The sequence below is a fragment of the Lagopus leucura genome, unplaced genomic scaffold, assembly GCF_019238085.1.
Source record: "Lagopus leucura isolate 7727_CA_CO unplaced genomic scaffold, USGS_WTPT01 Super-Scaffold_100001, whole genome shotgun sequence".
Classification (NCBI taxonomy): domain Eukaryota; kingdom Metazoa; phylum Chordata; class Aves; order Galliformes; family Phasianidae; genus Lagopus; species Lagopus leucura.
Window position 1 is genome coordinate 90,389,230 of NW_024962262.1, and position 21,913 is coordinate 90,411,142.

The 21,913-nt window shown below is 42.6% G+C and overlaps 1 protein-coding gene across 1 annotated transcript; it reads right to left on the reverse strand.

Annotated features, from left to right (window-relative positions):
* Window positions 1-9,220: 9,220 nt before the first annotated feature.
* On the reverse strand, window positions 9,221-20,270 carry TAGLN3 (transgelin 3). The gene is made up of 5 exons (XM_042867774.1): window positions 20,087-20,270; window positions 19,463-19,644; window positions 18,433-18,607; window positions 13,539-13,641; window positions 9,221-9,774 (listed from the first exon to the last, which is right to left on the reverse strand). The coding sequence occupies exons 2-5, from the start codon at window positions 19,640-19,642 to the stop codon at window positions 9,633-9,635; spliced, it is 600 nt and encodes a 199-aa protein (XP_042723708.1). The 5' UTR covers window positions 19,643-19,644; window positions 20,087-20,270; the 3' UTR covers window positions 9,221-9,632.
* Between the last annotated feature and the right edge of the window lie 1,643 nt (window positions 20,271-21,913).

Genomic DNA, 21,913 nt, shown 5'->3' on the forward strand with positions numbered 1-21,913 from the left:
TTCCTCACTCCAAGGAACAGAAGAAAAAGAGTAATAATAATCCTGTTCTTTTAAAGATCCTGGTTTCTTTCTGATCGATATACATTTGTTGATGGATAAATCTCAGAATAAAAAGACTTCAGTGAGAACATTGCCCTCCCTTTTTTCACATCAGTAGCTCCCACCAGACATGGGACAGCTCACCCAGTGAAGCAGCTTTGCCTGCACAGAGGTGAGCTTCTGGAAAAAGCACGTCTACCCTGTTGTACTTTCAGTCTTATTTTTAGACAGCTAAGTAAACAAACAAGTTCCAGTTTCCTTCAAGCAAGGTACATTATCAGTCTCTGCTATGAATTGCTTCCCACTAATGGTCCACCCTCCCTCATTCCCAGACAAGATGGCAGAATTTCACCTTCACTTGTTATTCATAGGTTTAAATCATTGATATTATCTGAAAATATATGAGCACTGACCAAAGAGACAACTAAAATTCAAGACACTTGGTGACCTGTGATGACAGCAGCAGTGATGTTGATGACATTAAATCTGACTGATTCATGTTTCTGTCTGAAAAAGTCATTCACTCTCTCCTCACAAAAATAAGGGATGTTCCTTTTTGTAACACAGCTGCTGATTCCCCCCCTCCTTTCACTCTGGCCCTATTTCCCTTGAAACATCTTTACCTCTGCCCATCTTTCCCTGTATTTCATATGCTATTTCAAGCCTCCTCACTGGAGAGGCTATTTCAAATCCGTCTGTTCTTCTAATTCATTTACTTTCTAATTTGCATTTTTTTTCCTAATGACCCACTGCATCCATAAAACAGGCATTTCAGGAGCAGGTATACAATATTTGCTTTTAGATTTTTGTTTCCTATTAAACCATATTCTTGCTCACTTTTCCAGGCCTGAAACAAGGAGTCCAGAAATCAAAAATACCTTGGGTTTCTTTGCTTGTTTTGGGCACTGCATGCATCATTCCCCATTTACGAGAATCACAATCCCTGCAGTTCTATCCAGGCTTTGCTATCCACGCAGTGTATAGTTTGGAGTGCACCACTTACCTCAGCACTGCAAGCAAGCAAAAGAAATCCAGCTACCCCATCTTCCATTTTCAGATTCTGATACTCCAAAAATAGCACCGCAAGAAAAAGTCTTGAAGGTTAAGGCATGCTCACCACTCCCAGTTGGCCTTAATCATGCATTTTATACCTTGAGGACAGATTAAATGAACAATACAATTTTGGCAAGATTGTCTGAAAACACGAGGTTAAATTGTTCCTTTTATTTCAAAATTGCTATGAAGTGGTTAACATTTGCTGAAACCAATTTTCTTAAAAACTAAAGAGTCATTCTAGATGAATCTTGAGGTTTATGATTCATCCCAGGGAAGAATTCATCCTTCTACCACCTCTAGGTAGAACACAGCATCTGAAAGAAAGTGGGCAACATTCAGAACTTAAACTTCTTTACATACCTCTCACTTTTATAGGAGACAGCATTTGTATTCAGCTGAAGGACATGAATATCAACCCTCCCCCCCCCTCCCCCCACCAATTAAATGCTTCCTGGGCCCATTTATCTCCATCTCATAATCCAATTTGCCTGGATGTATTTGACTCTGGTGGGGTGTAATTCACAGACCAACAGCAAAGGGTAGTTCTTCAGGGATTCATCAGATTACACAGAGGCAGAGATTCTAAATACAGAACATTTTCTGCTAAAGTGAAGTTCACATACACAGCTTGCTTCAGTGACACTGCAGTTGTATGGCTTGCTTTTATTTTACAATGCTGCTTCAAAAAAGCAAGCAGCACAAAAAACAGTTTAGTTATTCATGGTGTCATTTTATAAAACAGATTCATGTGAATCTTGTTATAAGCATTAATTATGGCTTTGGTGCTCATCCTACACCAAGTATATAAAATGACAGAGAGAAGTGATTTTAAAAGGAAAATAATCAATCACTACAAATGTACTACATTTTTTTTCTGTACTTACTTTGAGTCAACTGTTAACAGGACTTTGTATACAGAAAACACAGAAATATACCACAACAATGACCTTCACATAATAATTCTCTTCATTCAGAGACAGGGTATGGCAATAAATTGACTTACAAATGAAAAATGTTATGCATGTTCCATTCTTTGTACTTGGCACCTTACAAAACATCTCACACTGTAATGACACTTCCAAGGGAAGGATGAACACAACTGAACATTGCACAGCAGAAAAAGAAAGTAACTTTTTTTTTTTTTTTTTTTTTTTTTTCTTGGAAGCAAGACTTCCAAGGCTGCATAATGCACTTCCAAAAAACCACACATTTAAGCAAGTCACTTTTGGAGACTTTCTAATTATTCTAAAAAAACATCCTAAAGAGTACATCCCTATTATATGAGAGATAGAGAACACATAAAGGCCTTAAAAATATCCTCCAGGATTTGGGAGCCTCAGATCCACCCCTAAGGCTTCCTGCCATGGCCTTGGTGGAGGCAAGCAACACAGGCTGGTCATGAACCTTCCCCAGGGCCCAGCAGCTACTGCATGGACTAGCCTATGCTCAGGGGACAGATGCCTTCACACAGCCTCACTCCCACATGCTCCATTTTCAGCAACCACCACGCTGCTCCTGGCTAATGTCTACTCCATCATCATCCAGCAATAAGATGCACTTACTAACGAGCAGCCAAGGAGGATTAATAGCTGCTTTTCTGCATTCCCAGCATCTTCTGCCCATGCTGAGCTGCTGAAGGGATGTTGCCTCAGAGCAAAGCCTTCCACAATAAGACAGTAGAATACTCCCCAGGTGATGTGCAGCAGCCTGAATTTTATTTATCTTTCCTAAAGCAATAACTAAACCTTTCACTGCAGGCCCTTCATGTAATCTTACAACCAAATCTACCTGGCTACAGCTCAGTCTCTGCCTTTTCACCAGCAAAACTTTCTCCAGCTGATTGCTTGGGCACCCAGCCGCATCCTCCTTTCCCAAACACTCATCTGAGGAAAGGGGATTCAAGAAAAGCTTATTTGATTTAATAATCCCACCACAATGGTGCTGTACTGTTTGATTCATCTGAGCTGCTGTGGCAGATGAGGGCAAAAGGTCCCTTCAGAAGATATCGGGAGATGGCGATCGCTCCCAGCACAAATTCCTTCAATATCCCACTGAAGCCTTCCAAACCTCTTCCTGAAGTATTGATTTTTCTCCTTGCATCAAAAGCTTTTCTGTTCCGCTAGAAAAATAACGTTTCTGTGGCATTCAAGCACTTTACAGCCAGACGTATATTATCATGGCCCTTTTCACAGAATCACAGAATTGACTGGATTGGAAGGGATCTCAAGGATCATGAATCTCCAACTCCCTCCCCGCAGTCAGGGCCATCGATCTCCCCATTTAATACTAGACCAAGCTGCCCAGGGCCCCATCCAACCTGGCCTAAACACCTCCAGGGATGGAGCATCCACAACTCTCTGGGCAGCCTGTTCCAGCACCTCACCACTCTCCTAGTAAAGAATTTCACCCTGACATACAACCTAAATCATCCCTCCTTCAACTTAATCCATTTCCCCTTGTCCTCCTGTTATCTACCCTTCGAAAGAGTTGACTGCCCTCCTGTTTATAGGCTCCCTTTAGGTGCTGAAAGTACCTGCATGCTGGGGAAGTACTACTACCTACTTCTACCAAGGGCCAAACCTACAAAGACCAGTCAGGTGCACAGCAGCCCTGTGGTGTTAGGTATGTCTGTGGCTGAGGCACTCTAATATCTTTAATAGCTGGGTTGAAACAACATCTATCAGAACGAACTGGAAATGGAAGAGTTGCCCTTTACCTACACTATGCTATGCGTGGGAGCTGATCCAAAGACATTGAGCACGCAATGTTGACTCATCACAACGCTGCTGTAAAACCAACCCCTGAAAACAATCTCTACACGTTTTTCCTTCTCTCCTTCTGTGCCTTAATAATAAAAGATAAGATAAACAAGATATTTAGCTGATGGCGCACACACAAAAGCTCTCATCTGTCTTCCATCTTTATTGACGAGTCGACAGAGTGCTCCCTTTCTTACAGTGGGGTTTGGAGATGCCCAGCAGCCTGTATCTGATGGCCTGCAGCCAGTCATGCCCTCCTCTTTTTGGATGCAGTCTCCCCTCACTGCGTGAACCAGCCCCATGAACCAGGGCAGAGCAGGAATCGCTCTGTGATGCTGAGCAGCACTCCTCAACCTGGTGTGAGGCCTTACCCTACCTTTCAGGCTGCAGGGCAGTGCAGGACTTACCAAATAACATGTCTACTGAAGTGAGCCATTTAATAGAAAGTTCATTAGGGAGAAAGGTCACCATGCTAATTTCTTTAATAAATCCAATAAAACAACAGACGTGTTTGTTTCTGTATTTGAGGAACAGTGCTATATCTTCACGTGAATGTCACAGCATCACGCACTTTGCTATCACATGAACACAGCAGGATGAAAACTGCCTTCCATCCAAGGCTGTGATTTTCCCACACTGCAACAGTTAATATCCTTCTGCTGTTTTACCTCTTGAATTTCTATAGCTTGGGCTTAGTCACTGAACAGTGGTGTTTTTATTTATGAATTCAGGTGGGAGGAACAATCTCTGTGAAGTTTAAGAGATTAAGCTGCTTAAATAGCAGGAGATGTGGCTGCTGTGCACACTTCCCCACTAGTAGCCTGTGCTTTCCCTGTGTCCAAGGCCTCTCCTGCAGAGCAGCGAGCCCCTCTGAATGGCACAACACAGGTTCCCTGTCAAAAGCACGCTGAGTACCAGAGACACATGCCAATATAACTGTTGGTTCACCTCCCTGTGTATTTGGGGATTTCCTGTGCTCACCTTAGGCCCTTGCTCCCTGCCTTGGGAAACAACAAGGTTGCCACTGGGGAGGCTAAGTGCAAGGTGCTTGCTGGCCTTCTCAGCACATGTAAAGCTCATTTCTATTGGGATATATTGCCATTTCACCAATCCAAGAATCATAGAATCATAAAGGTTGAAGAAGACCTAAGAACATCTAGTCCAACCATCAGCCCATCCCCACTAACTTTTTTCCTCAGTGCCACATCCACAGAATTTTTGAACACCTCCAGAGACGGTGACTCCACCACCTACCTGGGCAACTTGTGCCAATGCTTCACCACTAAAAAGAAATTTTTCCTAATATCCAACCTGAACCTCCCCTCGTGTGATCTCCTCTCATCCTATCACCATTACACATAGGAGAAGAGTCCAAACCCCACCTCACCACAACCTCCTTTCAGGCAGTTGTAGAGGGCAGTGAGGTCTCTCCTGAGCCTCCTCCAGACTGAAAAATCCCAGTTCCTTCAGCTGCTCTCCTTAAGACTTGTGCTCCAGACCCTTCACAGCTTTGTTGTCCCTCTCTGGATACGCTTCAGAGCACCAATGTCTTTCTTGTAGTGATAGACCCAAAACTGAATGCAGTACTTGAGATGCAGCCTCACCAGAATTGAATACAGGGGAATGATCACCTCTCTGCTCCTGCTGGATGCACTATTTCTGATACAAGCTAGCATGCCACTGGCCTTCTTGGCCAATTGAGTGGCCTGCTTGTGCCTATCCTTATTAAGTGTTAACCTTGCTATCACACAAGACAGACACAGGCAACAACTCTCAGATAACGCAGGCAGAACCAAATACAATCGATTACAAACACAGAAACAAAATCCTGATGCACTGAACCTTTATCCTTCCTTCCTTCCATGTAGCTTTGTCTTGACCTCAGCAGCCAGGGAAACAGATCATCTTCAGCAGAGGCATGCTGCAAAGCGATGCCACAGGCAGATTTACTGAAGAGTGAGGTCTCCTCATGATGTGTACCCTCATTCCTTTTAATTTAAAACTTGTCATGTTATGTTAGCCTAGCAGTCCTCAAGCTCTGGCTTAATTGAGCTGACTGAACCTAACATTGACTTTATTTACTTTCTTTCAGCTCTCATTATAAATGGGGATGAACTCAGATTTCATGTTCAGGTATGTGGATGCCTATAGAACATCCCTTCATAAGGATGTAAGAGATCACCTTACCATTAAAAAGGAATGATTAAATAGTTGTCTGTAATGAGCTCATGGTCATAAAGCCTTCATGAAGGCAGATACATACCATTCACATTTATACTGCTACAGCAAACTGAAGCACAGGGTGTCAATGCTAACAGTGTTTCTGGCCCAGCCAGCTGTTGGGCATTGATATACAAGCACTTGCTCACATGAATATTTTGTGTTGCTTTTAAGCGAGGTTCATTGCTCAAGCTATGGCTGTGCTTCAAAAAGGGCCATTAGCAATGTGGGAGAGGGCTTCCCTTAGCTCATACGTGTCGTTTAACTGAGCCCACACCTGAAGCAAGATACAGTTCAGCCCCACAGTTTACAGAAAACACAGACCCACATGGCAGGCACACCATCACACCATACTATGTCTACTCAAGGTGCATGCACTTTCTGCCTTCGTGAAACAAAATTCACATTTTGCTCACATTTCAGCCCCCGTTGAACACAAGAATAATTATATCCAGTGCATGTGCAATGTTTGACATTTGTTGAGTACATCTCTACCACTGACAACACTAACACATTTCTAATATATATTCAGCCTTTTAGCAGGAATGATACATCAGATTGTCATAGAGATTAATGAGGCTTGTGGGAGACCCACCTAAGTGCTTTTAATGCAACAGAAGCAAGCTTACAGTAGTTTACTGTTTGTATAAGAAAAAACGTATTTCCTTCCTGTCATCTTTGTTATTCAACCAGCCTTGTACTGTATTAATTTACAGCTTAAGATGTTTTTGAACTTGTTAAGAAGCACATTTTAATGGAAGGATGTAAGTAAGTCAAAACATGTTAATATTTAAATAATAATAATGCTTGCATTTTGGCATCATCATATGTGAACACAAAAGGATAAAGTTAACCTTTGGAGCATCTCCTGCCAGGCATTAATAGATAGGTCAGCTCGATGGTTTTAGAATCATAGAATCATTAACGTTGGAAAAGAATTTGAAGATCATCTAGTCAACCGTCAACCCATCACCACCATGCCCCTTAACCCATGCTGCCCAATGCTGCATCAACCCTTTTCTTGAACATCCCCAGAGACAGTGACCCCCTAGGCAATCTGTTCCAATGCCTCATCACTCTTTCCAAGAAGAAATTTTTCCTAGTATCCAAACTAAATCTCCCCTGGTGCAACTTAAGGGGATTACTATAGGGCCATTCAGGTAATGAAAAAGGGTTCTGTGAGCTGGGGAAGGCCTTCCAAGGATGACATTCCAGCTGTGGCTTTCCAATGCTGTTGCCACACTGTGCGAACACCACTGGATACAGATTTTCTTCCCTGGAGCACAGGCTGTTGTTGCCCATACAGGGCATGTTAAACATACCATATTGCTGTTGCACAAGCATACAGTGTTTTCTGTAACCTAGTGAAGCCATTAGAATGCCAAACCTAATGAAAGCACATTTAACTAGGGAATGTAGGTTTGGTGAAAGAACATTTCTCAGAGGCAGGGTCTTTCTTACACTGCAACTTACCTTGTTGCAACAACCATAGATGGAGATGAAGAATAAAGCACAAGGATCAGAAAAATCATCCAGGCTCCTACACTCTTTCAAATGGAGAGACAAAGATCATCCAGCTCAGAGCTGGCTTCTGCAGGCTGCATACTTTCAAATGGTGTGGGGCAGGCTAAGAGCCTCTCTTGCCTACATGGCAGGTTCTTCTAGCTCCTCCCACCTATCTGATAAGAATGCATGCTGTTTTGTTTGCACTGAGAGCAACTTCCTGGTCTCTGTTAGGAGAAAGTGGCTGCTTTTCATATTTGTGTTCTCCAAGATGAGGTTGCCTTAACAAAAGGAGGCATAATATGCCCAGTGTGCAAGTTAGGTTATATGTTATGAGCAAGTTAGGTTATATGTTATAAATTGCACCAAGCTAAACTACTACAGCTGCAGGTTGAGATCTTGCCCTAAATACACCATTTCAAACACCTGCTCTGTACTGAGCTATTTCACCTCAGTAATAGGAAGATAACTCTAAGCAGGTAGCAAACACCAAAGTAAAGTGCTCGACAAGAGCAGAGTGGAAGAACCAGATTGCCCTGGTTTGTTGAAGAGAATCTACAAATGGGGGCAGGACCTTTTTAACAGCAGCTGCCATAGATTAGCTCAGCCCAAAGCTCATGTGGTGACCTTTATATCATTTCTCACTTGTTACGCTTTGCAGTGCTTTATCAAGCTTCACCAAAACTTGAATTAAGTGGGTAGGTATTTTTCTCACATTCCTGACAGGTAGGCTGAAGCTTAATCTGGGATGGGAGAATCACCCTCCCAGTTTACACACCAGTAGAAATTTTTGAAGCGGTGTCATTGTGTGAGCCACTGGCTCCAGGGCTAGTTAGTGGGCAACTAGCTGCCACTGGGGGTCACTAGGTTCAGACACACACAGGGCAGCATGCGGCAAACAGAAGTCACCAGTACTTCTGTGTAGGCCCCTCACAACAGGTTATTAGCTTTCCAGATGTTATGTCTTCAGGCCTTTTTGGAATTCTGTTATGAATTTTAAAAGCTCACAAAGTTATCCCATTTCCCTTCCTACTTGCTGAGAGGAAAAAAAAAATTGATTGGGATTTGCAAGTGAATTCTTAATAGGAAAGAAACTTGCTGAGAAAATAGCGTGGCCCCTGAATGTATGTGTGATGTGCAATCTGCACTAAGGGTCAGGTGAACTACTCTGGTGAGCTCCTGTGGCCAGATGAGTGCACCAGCAAGCAGTGCTTCTATTGGCTCTCCAGCAAACTATCTCATAATCAACTATTTGTCCAGTTTGCATTCCATCAGAGATGAGAATAACAAAATCCTTGAATTCAAACAAGTGGTATTAATGTCTGGAGCTTTCTGGAACACCTCTTCTGTTTCTTCTGAGTGCTTAAAACACACCTTAGTTTGCAGTGTTTTGTTTGATGTAACATCAATCAGCACAAAGTAAAAGCTGTTTTCACCTCTGACAGATTTTCCTTTCAAAGTGAAGAACTCTCTGAGGATTGCATTGCTGTCATGAAGACTCACTGTTGGTTTTACCAACTTTGGCTGGGATGGAGTTAGAGGCAAGAAAGACTGAGCCATCAAAACATGTCATTCCTCAGCATTGTACCATGCTATAAGAGGTTCAAATTGCTGTTCTTTCCTTCAAAAAAATGAGGCCAATATGTGTTTAAATGTCTTTATTCTTAGATCAAACAATGTCATCACTGAATTGAAGAACGAGATTACTGGTTGAGATATAAGAGAAATGTGAGACAAATATGGAAGATAACACTTTGCAAATAAATTAAAACAGAATAATTGTCTTTGCATAGTTCAGAAGTGAAAAGTAGGAGGCAGCAGTGCGCATGTGCTGTGAACTGACACACAACACCACGAAAACCCAAGTTCCTAGATGAACTCCTGTAGCTGCAAATAAAACAAACCAAACAAAAAATACCCCACACCTCAGAGCACTAACTATTAAAAACAGGCAGAAAGAGAACTAATGAGCTTATTTTAATTTTTTTTTTCTTTTTCTGTTGTTGCTGAACAGACCATGCTGCAGGAGTGTTTTCTCTACAGACAGAGGTGCTTTTAGATAATCTGCCTTGGCATCCCATAGCCCGTCATACCCGACTGTGAGGCTCCTTTGTTGCTGCCCATCTGAAGGCCTATTACGTTCTGTCCCTGACGAAGCTGCTCTTCTGAAAACCCCCGTCGATTCTGCTGTGCTTTCCTGTACAGGTGCATACAAAAAAACAACAGACATTCTGCATATGTCCAGATGATTATGAAAAGCAATCTGAAATTGGCTCATGTTAACAGCTCCTCCCTTGTACTGCAGTATTTAATTTGCACCATCCTCCTGGATGGACCATACTGGCTGGGCTAATTGCTTTCCTGCAGTTAGAAGTGCTCTCTTCAAACCCACACCACTTCAGTCTTTCACTGTACCACCTACTCACAACCTTCAGGATCATAGCTTGCCCAGCAACTATGATAGGTAAAATATTTATGTAGCTCTGTGTATACCACTTGTGATAGACTTTGTATTTTGTCCTATAGCTCTCAGAAGCTGTAGTCTACAGGAGCTGATCACTAAGATACTTATCTGTTCTGTAGTACAAATTGATATCTGTCTACAGCAATGGTATACATTCAACTCAGTGGAGTCAGTGTGAGTGCAATGTACCCAGAGAAACAAAGGGACAGCAAAGTGGCTTGCTCATTTTCACAAGTGTGGATGATGGTTGCCTGCAGGACAGAACAATTGCCCTGTTGCCATTTCCAGATCTCTCTTCTCTAAAGCAATAGACTTTGGCCTTTGCACCTGTGTCTTAACTGTATGACAGTCCTTTATCTTCTGCCAAAACATGCTGACTACTTTTGCTTGGCATTAGCAGTCTCAAAAGCCATCCAGATCAATGAATCTTTGTTGGACCTTAAAAAGAGCCTCTTTTCCCTGAAAATAGCACTGGGGAAAAAAAAAAAAGAAGCAAAAAAGTTTGTACTTGATTAATCTTTCATTTACACAAGGTGGGGAAAACAAGTCACTTAGAAGGGAGAAGGATCAATCTGTTACTGCCAAATAAATGGCAAGAACCTACAGTCTCAAAGGGAGGGAGGCTTTCAGCCAGCTCCCATCCAGGTACAATCTCTCTGCCATCTGTGTCTGTTTGTCCTGAGATCAGGTTATCTAGCAATATGACAACACATTATAATTCCCTTTTCTCCTCACTCCATCACAAGATGGGAATGTTAGATTGGGTGCCTGCTGTGACTGAAAGTCACCAACACAATCCTCTGTGAGGATCTGATCCTGTGCAGTGGCTGAGCTCAGGTCCAGAAGAGCACTTCAGATCTCTCAAGAATGGATCCCACGCCAATGTGCAGATGAGTACGAGGGCTTATAGCACCCTACCACAGGCTCTTCCCAGAAAGCATGTGTATGGGAACTGTTGAGTCACGGCCTGAACCTGACTGATCATCTGGGGAAAGGACCAGGTCAGTGAAGGCAATTCAGCTGTATGACCAGAAGGGGTGGAGCCTGGCTGCACCTCTCTTAGATTCACCTCATTTAAGAGCTGACTGCCAGAGGGGAAGGATCTCTCGTTGGAGATCCCTTCCTTGTGGAGTTTTCCCTGTAAGCCTAGATCTCTGGAGATGAGGGGAGCGTTCTCTCCCTCTTTATCCCTTTTGCCATTTCACTCTTGTATCTTGTACCTTACCACCGCACTAATCTTTGCAACTTTTCCAACTGCCATTTTGGAGGCAGGCACACAGAGTTTTGGGCACCTCATACAGCAATTCTATCTCACTGCTGCAAAATTTATTTTCCAGAACCCTTACGCGGGCAGCAAAGCACTGCCAGTATCTCTGAGAGAGGATGTTTTTGGAACTACTCCTATTACGTAATTGAATCTCAGGTTCACTGTGACTGTCTCTATTTTAATTAAAATCCCAGAAACACGATCTACCTTTTTTTCCCCTTGGACTTTTCAGCTGTGCTGTGGAGTGAATCCAGAGGAAGAAGTTGATATGTAAGTATGACTAGGAAAGAAAAATAAGAACTGCACAGAAAAAATTAAAAAAGAGACCAAGGATATGCTAATAAAAGTTGATTACTTGTATCGTTTGGATCACATGGTGTTATTTTTACAATCATAAATGCTGCCCTTAGAATATGATAGTCTTATAGATAACAGCAGGTACTTGTGATTTGCTTTTAGGCTGGTGGAAGCAGGCATAACAGAGGCTGTAGAAAAGGAGGTGGGAGCATCTCACACTGCTGCAAGTTGTCTTTGACCTGTTTGCTATCACTCAACAACACTTTCTCTGCCACTGTGCAGACTTATTAACTTTTCATGCCAACTTTGCACCAGAGCCAGAGGCTTCCAACTCACAGATAACAAACAGCAGTGGATCCATGAGCCTCACCAGGACACACAGTGAAATAGCAGGCAGGCCCAATGGGAGCAGGTATGCAAGACCCAGAATATGGAAAGCTAAGCAGCTTTGCCCATATGTGGGGATGTATTGATCACTGCTGATCCCTACGTGGATACTCTTGTTCCTTTTAATCTTGACATCTTTCAGTTTATCTTAAGGTGATTAAGAATCAGTCTGAATGCTCTGACTCATGAATAATGATGGGTGATGGGGAGAGGACTCGATCTGCCTGAACGGGTGGTTAAGCTACTCAGAAAGCAGTTCCCAGTCTGCCATATGTTATCTCCTTATAGAAATAACAGTTTTCCTGAAGGCAGCAGCTATGAAACAGTCTTTCAGGGACTGCAGCAGACGCAGGCTGGCAATGTAGCCCAGACAGTCAAGAAGGAGGGAGATGATCTTCAAGTACGCCAATGAAAACTATTCCATCCACAATTAAGAGCAGATATGAAAATTAATTTTTCATTTGTTTCCATTTGTTATAGTTTGTTATAGTTACATAAAACAAATAAGCCTGTCTGGGTCATGGTGAATTCATGTCTGGTTTAAATTAAAGCATGTAACTGGATTTGAATTTAAAAACCTATTATATTCAGGAAGTAAAAATCTCTTTGTGGTCTGTATGAAGTAAATTTAAATGAATGCCACATGAAGAATGTATAGGAGTTGACACTTGCTCACCTAAACTTCAGGTCTCCTTTAGCCTCTGTTAAACCACTTCAAACTTTAAGATAAGCAAAGTTTGCTTGCTGATCCTCAACTAATCATCAGAAATTTCAGGGAAACCAATGACCAGCAGCCAGCACTCTTTTCGTTAACATGCCTCAGCTGTTTTAGCATAAGAAATACTTTTGGGTAGAGGAACCTCATTTCAACACAGTGTCTGTGAGCAAGAGGCATTACTGTAGAAGGATTTCCTTTTTTTCTGCCCTTCTTCTCAGCCTCCCTAACCAAGGCAAACGGGGTGTTAGAGCAAATAAACATCTTTTCCAAGACAGAGAATTCTCTGCAGATAAGTGGTACTCCACAAGAAAAAAAAAAATGGCTAAGAAAGAAATCCAGTAGGATCTCCATATGTCCAAAGCAGGGCAGCTCAATAGAAAGGGGTGCCTGCAGGTGGAACTCAGAGCTGCAGCCGTGGGTGAGGTGCTGCTCAGTCCTGGCACCAATAGCACTTTTCCAGCTCCAGGGCAGGAGAGATGTGAGGAAGAGGACTACCTGAGAAAAGGCAGCAGCATGGAAGCACTGCATCCCTCCTACAGGGCTCCTTCTCAGCAGCCCTGGTGTAACTTCTGGCTGACGAGATGTAGTTAGGCAGAGGCCAAATGATGCTGATATGCTGGGAACCAGTGAAGGGCAGAAAGTGCTGCTGCCTGGTTGGATATTTGATCCCCTTGTCTAGACTCCAAAAAGGAAATCTCTTCACTACAAGGACATTTTGCAAAGATTCTTCCTTTCCTTCCCCAGTAAATTTCTTCGAAGGCCAAGAACAGACAATAATACCAGCTTTCCATGAAAGTCAGCTCTGGGAAACTGTGCCTTTGACATTACCTGTGAAACCAGGATGGATCCCCTTTGTAGCATCCATCATCCTTGGTGACTGCCAAACTGCCTAGAGCCATTAAGGTTCTCTGCACTGCTGCCATGTCCTTCCCTGGAAAGGCAAACAGCAAAACCAATATAAGAAATACATAACAAATAGCTTGGCACATTGATCAATGCCTTCATCCAATGCATTAACTGCTTCCCTTGGCTACTCTGAAAAAGTACACTAGAAGCATTATAAGTGCCATTTTAGAGTTGCTCAAATTGAAGTGCTGACATGCAAGAGATTATGAAAAAGATTATCAAAGGAACAGTGTTAAAGCAAAATTCAACTATTTGGGAATTTTCAAGTTTCAAAGCTATTTTAATGCATTCACCCTTGCTATTTTAAGCCATTCTAAATTTTGTGCTAAGAGAACACTTTGGCGTAAAAAGAATGATAATGTGCTCAGTAAAACATGGCTGAAGGAGAGCCATGTGACAAATAACTGTGCTGTGCCTCTTTGCTTCACCTGCAAACTGATCCCATCATGTAAGCACTGGCAGTTGCAGACAGTCCTCATGCTGACAGAGTACCTGGCAGTCCTGGAAAGGACTCGTGCAGATTAACTTGCACCACCCTTTCCCAAGTTACCCATCAAATCACTTCCCAAATCCTTCCTACTGGCTTCCCTTCACAGGCTGTCAGAAGTCGATGCTCTTCAGTTGCTGTCATCCAGTCCTAACTTACATTATTTTTCTACAGTTTCCCTCTTTACCTTACCACGCTTGATTCCTCATTTCAAAATGCCAGTGCTCATCTCCCCTTTAGCCAAATAAAGTTACTGTACCTGGTCTTCACTACTTGTTAATGTTCTTCCGTAAACAACAGAGAGAAAAAGCTTCTCAGGGGATAATTTCCCATCTATACTGTGAGGTGATGGACTTGTCAATTACTTGCCTAGATGTATGCTTTCCATCTGCTTGAGAATTCACCAATTTTCCAAGATGGCACCTTGAAATATAAGGCTCATTTCCAAAAGATGTTGCTATTCCTGTTGTCAGTATTTGTTTTTATTTTAAAAAATAGTACCCACTCCTCTGATCTTTCCTTCCAAAATTAAGGTAGGAAGTAAATTTTCCTTTTGTATCAACATCTTCTGTTTATTTCTCCACTTAATTAAAAAAGAAACAAGTGAGGGGGTTTTTTTATGTGTTTTTGTTTTGTTTTTGAAAAAATGAAGGATACTCCTTTTTTTTTTGTTGTTTCTTCCCCTGCACTTGGCTACTAGGCATGAAAAAAGCAGAGAACATTAGGCAAGCAAATAGAAACAGGCAAATTCTATCTGATTACCCAACTCAAACACAATGACATTTAGAAAACTCTCTAGCAAGTACTTCACTAGGAGCTGCCACATATCTTTGCAATGGTGTGAGCTGATTAAGTTTTTGGAAATTTTGTTTCAAATACCTTTTTTTTTCTTCTGAAATGAAAATGGAAATAGGTGTTCAAGGCAAGGGTGGACAGGGCTCTGAGCAATCTGATTTAGCAGCTGGCAATGCTGCCCGCAGCAGGGGGTCAGAACTAGATGATCTTTGAGGTGTCCTCCAACACAAGGCATCCTAAGCCCTGGAAATCTTCCCCACGCACTTCTGTTCCAATTCTTCCTTTTTCCTGAAATCACCTTTCTAGTTAAAGGAACTAATTTTGAACACAAGTTCTTCATATGGGGAAATAAGTTCCTCACAAAATCATGTGATGCTCAAGATATGACTATGACAGCAGACTCCAGAAATGCCTCCCATGGAATAGCGTTAATGAAAAGCACTGTAGACCAGTAGGAGTGCACAGGAAAGGAGCTTAGCACATAGTGTATAAGCATCACCCTGATTACAGGTGGATGAAGCTCAGGGGTCTGGTTCACACAGACCTCACTGCATAAGGCACTGGCTAAGGTGAAGATGACACCCTAAAGCTGAAAATGACTTGCGGCTTCCAGCTGTGACTGGCACATAGGCCATTACAGTTTACAGGAATCTTCTCTGCAGGGGACCATTTGTACAGAAAACAAATTGTCAGCCATCCGGGATCCTCCCGTGCCCGTGTTTGTTAACCAGACTGTGTCAGATGGTCCCTGCTTGAGGGAGGGCAGCTGAGGGTCGGCCTCTTGCACAGGCACGTACACAGGGAGCAGCGTGGGGCGGGATGCTCGGAGCTCCCCACAGCAGCAGATGTACCATATGCCTCCACAGATGCCACAAATAACCTCCTTGGGATGCCCATCGTGGTAACAAACAGGGATGAGGAGAGATGTGGAAAAAGGATTTAAAAGTGAATGAGCTGAATAACGACAGCAAGCACGTACACACAGATAGAAAAAGAAAAGAAACAAAAGACGGGTAGCACAATATATCCCGCTGAGCCGGGTGGAACCATCTGGCAGCCCCTCCTATGCTCTGCACTCAGCTCTGCTTCCCTTCTCAGTGGCAAGGGGAGAGGCTGCAGGGCAACTGCAAGCGGGGCCCAGTGCTCCCGCACATGCATTGGCCACTCAGTCAGGGAAAACCCCAGATGTGCTTCATCTTGTGGCATCTAACCTCTCATCCTTTGCAGTAAGCCCTGTAGAGAATCTTGGCATGGCATATTAGAGGAGGCGGGGGGCTCGGTCACATCTCTCCCTTTCTCTCTGGGGAAGTGTGGCCAGAAGGAAGGGCTGAGACCCACAGAGGAGAACTGCTCTGAACCATATTCCCGAGACACTTCTTTGTGCAGGCTGGGCTATAAACAGAGTTACATCTGCCTCTTACCTCTCTGGAAATATGGCAGGGAGCTATCTGTAAAACAGCAAACACGCTCTCTTGGGCATGGACTAGGAAAGGCTGCTCACCTTTCTCTTCTTTTAAGAAGGACCAAAGGAGAGGTGACGCCGTTGAGAAATACACCAGATGGACTGAGTGAGTTTGAAACAACCAACAGCAGATTGCGTACTAAAACATTTTCTTCAATCATTACTAAGAATCTCAAAGCAAAAAAAGCTCTTGGAAAATAATCAGAGACAGTCAAACTCTTTTATCAACCACACATAATTTTCTTTCCATGTAAACATACGTTGATGCTTGCTGCCTCTCTAAACACATTGTGGCCTGGAAGTATTTTCCGAAGTGTAGAAGTTATGTAATTATGAAAGATTCTGTCCTTTCTGCCTAGCCCAAATGTCAAATTTCTGATGTTTCAGACTCAAAACAATAGTGATGCTGGAGATCAGAGCTACGGTTAGGCAAGAAACCCTCACATGATTACTCCTGCAAGTGCTGCTTCACTTCAGCACTCTAATGACCAGCATGAGGGATGGAAAGAGAATGGGGAAGTGAAAAGACAAAGATCAGTTTTGAGAAGGCCTAAAATGACCATGGAGAAAAGTCCTGTACATCTCTCCCCTGGGCTGAAAGTTGTGTTTTGACTTTCTGTGATCTGGAAGTTTTTCCCCTTACATCTGCTGAGGAATGGAGATGAGTGAAAGAAAGAAAATGAAGAGATTGCCAGCACAATTAGGAGCTCTACCTTTAAAACCAAGTCCTTTTCATTGTAAGGATTGACATACTGTTCTTTTATTTGCATTATGCAAAAGTGTTATGAAATGCAGAAGCCTGTAACCAAAAGCACCTGAAATGAGCTAATATCATCCCTTGTAGTATAGATGGAGCTTCCCTTTCAACAGCCTGCTAGGCTGAGGAAGAGGGTGTTACTCCAGGGAAGTAAAAACCCTTTTATTTAAAATATTTAAAGGTAGATTGGAAAAAATATGAAAAAATGACCTGGAAGAAACAACCCAGCTCTTGCGTCCGAAGGTGAGATCTGCCCAGTACCCTGAGAGCCTAGTAATGCAGTCTGTCAGTACGTCCTCCCATTCTATCCTATCTGCAAAGAGCTCCCCTGTGTTTCATGCCTGAAGCTGTCCTTGAAAGAAGTGATCTCTTCCACATATCCCAACAGCCTGTGAAAACAGATCTCAGTGTTTTCACTCCACCTGTGTTCCTACACAAATGATACTGATTGGCTTTCTCAATAGATCACTCTCCTTCCACCGTTTCATTTTCACAACAGATTTTTGACCCTTCCAGTTTTCTGCACACCTGCCTTTCACTACCCTGGCACTGTCTTTGCTTTGAGTCCCTGCATTTTGTCCTGAGAGATGCAAGATACACAGTGCATTTCACAAGAGCACCAGGAAGAGCGCATCACCACAGAGGTGGCAAAAGCAGCCATGCAAACACTCGAGTGACTCAACTTTTGGCAGCTACAACACACAATGTTCACTTCATGTCTGGGAAGGAGTGTATTCACCTCCAGGTGAATATACAGGGCACTCAGATTTTTGCTGTTGCCATAGTGACTTTTCTGGCAAGACTGTATTGTTGCAGAGAGATACTCAGCTAACACATTAGCAGTGAGCTCTGCTCTCTCTAATCATAAAGAAGCCCTCATCTGCTCTATAGAGGCATGTATGCTCCTGGGAATGCACTTTATGGATCTAATTTAAGCTTTGCTTATAATTTGAAAACTGTAATAAAAGCTCGTCATCACAAAATAAGGGTTTCCCCTATTTGCTCTTAGAAGCTATTTTACTTGGAAATAATTAGCATAGAGAGCAGTTGTTTTATTAGGTCTATGGATTTCTGTCAAAATGATGGGCTTTTGGATAACACACAAGCTTGGAAAAACTCCATTATGCCCTCAGGGTAATATAAATCCCTCAGAGGAGATAATGCACCGCGGGAAGAACATGGTAATGAGATAAGGCAAACAGAAACAAAAGATAATTACATTAGAGAATATGCCTTAGACAAAATGCACTATTACAACACATCAAAGCCGAGTAAAATGAAGACTGCAAGCTGACTTCCAGTTTATTATTTTTACCTTCCCATAAATCCACTGTCTGGAAAATATCTGTTGTTCTTACTCCGTAGATTTCAGCAGCTTTTAAGAACTGAGAAATTTGTTCCATCTGCTTGAAAGCCATTTTTGATTCAGAGATCTTTGCAATGGGTTCATTTCCCTTTGGATGTAAACTGTTTATTAACTTGCATAACAGCTGAGAGAGAAACACAGAAACAAAATGAGAAAGCAGTCACCAAACTAAGAGAAATTTCTGCACATGAAATGATGCTGTAAAATGCTTTCAATCTAGACAGTTTCTGTTAGGGATGTAATTTCTTCTATCAGGAACAAACAAGAGATTGATGATAGTCAAAGTATATTAGAAAGGTATTAGAGCTTTCATTAACCGATGGCAATAGCCTGACCCAATAAATCCTCATCTGCTAGAAGCAGCAAAGCAATCACTGGTAAGTTATGTAACAACTGACAGAGAAGAAACCACATGCTCGAGCCAAAAAAATAAGCAACGTCAATTGAAATATTGTTGAAGTCACTTTGGCAGAGATTCAATGATTAGCGTATTTCTGCAGCTCTGTGCAAACAGCAGCATCTGCCTGTTGTTCAATAAACCAAAAGGATACAATTGTTATAGCTACAGAATGATTCACAAGAAGAAAACACTTCTTCAACACCTGTTCACCTTTTTCGTTTTTCTGTAAATACTATTTCTTAAAGAGAAATTATACATCTAGTTTTAAAAGCAGATCTCATTTAACTGCATGAAGAAAGGCACTGAAGGAATGAGTCATACCCATATATAATGTGCATGACTCATAAGAATCATAAGCACCATACTAATCCCAGGACTCCAGCAGAATAATTATTTTCTGAGATTAGGATTCACAAGCAAAAGGAAATCAGTCAGATGCTAGGACACCTCTTACTGCACTGGCCATGAGCTCTGACCAATTTCGCCGGATGGAGACAGAAATCAAGGACACATAGTAATATACACTAATTCACTGCACGCATAAAGATACTCAAGTAGAGAGTTAAACAGATAGCTCACCGTTCCATCCATCAGCCAGGTCTGGAAATGCTGCCTTCCAGGAGGAGGGGGTTCGATCTGTTCCTCACACTGCACGATAATCCAGTTCGCCAGCCTAGACTCTAATTCCGGGTCATATTTCTGTTCAATCTTTTCCTGAACTTCTCGGCTTAAGCCATAGCTCGGTCCTCTGTTAGCCATTTCTGGAACCAAAGCAGAACTCGGTTAGCAGGGAAGGTCTTGGTGCGCAGCTGTTAGGTAGACACCGGAAAATTAGAGAATAAAGGACAGAGCAGCCTGCCCTATACATTAGGCAGTTGAGCAGATGTTCATCAACACTGAAAGTCACTGTATGGCACTGCTTATAGCTGTTCTGCAGAGCAGGGGAGGGATCAGCAGGGGAATATCATTTTCCAAAAGCATACATCAGCCACAACATTTCTTGCTTTTTAAAAAAGAAGAAAAGAAGGAAAACAGAAATACCCTCCCTTACCCCAACAACAAAAACAGAAGGTGAAAATGAAGATTTAAAGCAGAGTAGGTTTCAGAGAGCGGCTTCTGCTCTGATTGCAGAGAATATAATAGAGTTCTCCGATCGATGTTACAAGCTGCCTGCAAATCCAGAAACGCTTTAAAATTGCCTACCTAACGCTTGCCAGTAAGAAGGTTATACATGGGAGCTCCAGGAATCCTTTTGAGATGCAGTCGGGTTCTTCTTCAGCAGAGATGCAGGGATGGATATCCAGATCAGCAACCTGAAAAGCGTCAATGGATTTAAGAGACAGAGGCTGCCACAATGCCCTGCTGCTGCTGCTGCTGCTGCAGCATCGTGGTTTGAAGAACAGTGTATTGATTTGATTTTCCTCACATATGAGGAGGGTCAGAGCAGGGGCGTTGCTAAGAGCCATTAAAGAGGCCTGCCTCCTCCGTTGCAGCTGGGGGATCTGTTTATCTCGCCCATCTGCAGACTGCTCTCAGGCGTGTTTTCTCAGCCCTGTGCGGTTCACCCCACAGACTCAGCTTTATTCCACCCAGCCTGCATCACCCCAAACTACAGCAAGCATCCCAGCTCCCGATAGTTAGCAATGTAAACAGAAGGGCTTCATCATATGCCCTGTTAGACGAAGGGCATACACATTTCACAATTTACTACACATTTCATTTATTTTTAAACATGAAGCAGAAGCAGAACCTTTTTTCCTCCCTGTTCTGCAGCATGATGCTAGCAGGTTTACAGCATGAAAAGTAATTTCTCCTCCAGCCTGCCCAAGTGCTCAAAAAAGTTACAGTACAGGGAAAATAAGATGGAAAGCCAAGGAAGAGAAAGCAGGCAGCAGAGTGTTACCATTATCTGTGCTATATATTAGGCTACCAGATATCATGCCAAGAAAATAACTTGAGCCACTAAAAATAAGGGAGGATCACTGAAAATTAGTAACTATACTGTAAAGCACAGAGGTTGTGCTTTCTGTGGGTGTGAGTCAGCATGCCTCCAGCAATAGCAAGGGAGCTACGCCCATGTACGGAGGTTTAATTTTGATTGTACCACTGCAGTGGTGGGAGGAAAAGGGAAGAGAGGAAAGAGAAGAGATTCTTCTTCAGATGTCATTTGCACAGGTTTATTCCTTGTTAAACAAAATCACTGCACTCCAGTCTGAGTTGCATCAGCTCTGCTAAGAAACAGCTCCCATTTGGCAAATGAATTGCGATCAGCTGGAAATGAAAGGAGGCTGACAAACCTAAGAAGGATTCACAGTCAGCATTACCAGAAAAACTCCTTCTACAGCCTTGGAAAAAAAATAAAATAAGGAGAAAAATGTACAGCTGCTTGTTTACCTGTCTCATAATGGCCTCCTCATCCATTATTTCCTTATTTTAAAACCACAAATTCTCAGATTTATACTGCTCAGGATGCTCCTGGGCTTGAAAAAACTAGAGATGAAAAATTTAATAGATGACCTGATTTACTGTTGTCTTCCACGAGCATTTCATTTAGTGCTTTCTCTTCTATGCCCTGGTAGTTTTAAAACCCCATGAAATATTGGATTACATAACTCAGAGCCTGTTACGTGACAAGGCCATCACTTGAACACTTTCCATTCCTGAGAACACGCTGTTAGATGCAAAGCAAATGTGCAGGGCCAAGAGTGCAAACCAAGCCTGAAGACTGGAGTAGGAGCAAACTGCAGCTGCAACAGTAAAATACAGCACAAGATGGTTAAGGGCCTTCCACTCTTTGGCCAGTCCCACACACACACAAAAAACCCCACAAAAATAAAAACAAAAAAAAACAACCTACATTTTGTACTATCAGATCTTTTTTATTCTTCTGTTTAAAACAGAGCTCCCAAGACTGCTCATTTGTTTCTGGTCACATCAGGGTGCTGTGTGCTTACTAGCAATGGGATTTCACTAAGGTCATGCCTCCTTGCACAGGCCTCTGACCTTCTTTCTGACTTGGGGGCAGCAGTG

What these genes read in the sequence shown, in the direction of transcription:
- TAGLN3 (XM_042867774.1), bottom strand. Translation starts at nt 19,642, where the DNA reads ATGGCTAACAGAGGACCGAGCTATGGCTTAAGCCGAGAAGTTCAGGAA. An exon ending in GACAGTGGATTTATGGGAAG is followed by an intron (nt 13,642 to 18,432) that starts GTAAAAATAATA and finishes TTGCCTTTCCAG; the next exon opens with GGAAGGACATGGCAGCAGTG. An exon ending in GATCCATCCTGGTTTCACAG is followed by an intron (nt 9,775 to 13,538) that starts GTAATGTCAAAG and finishes GCACCTGTACAG; the next exon opens with GAAAGCACAGCAGAATCGAC.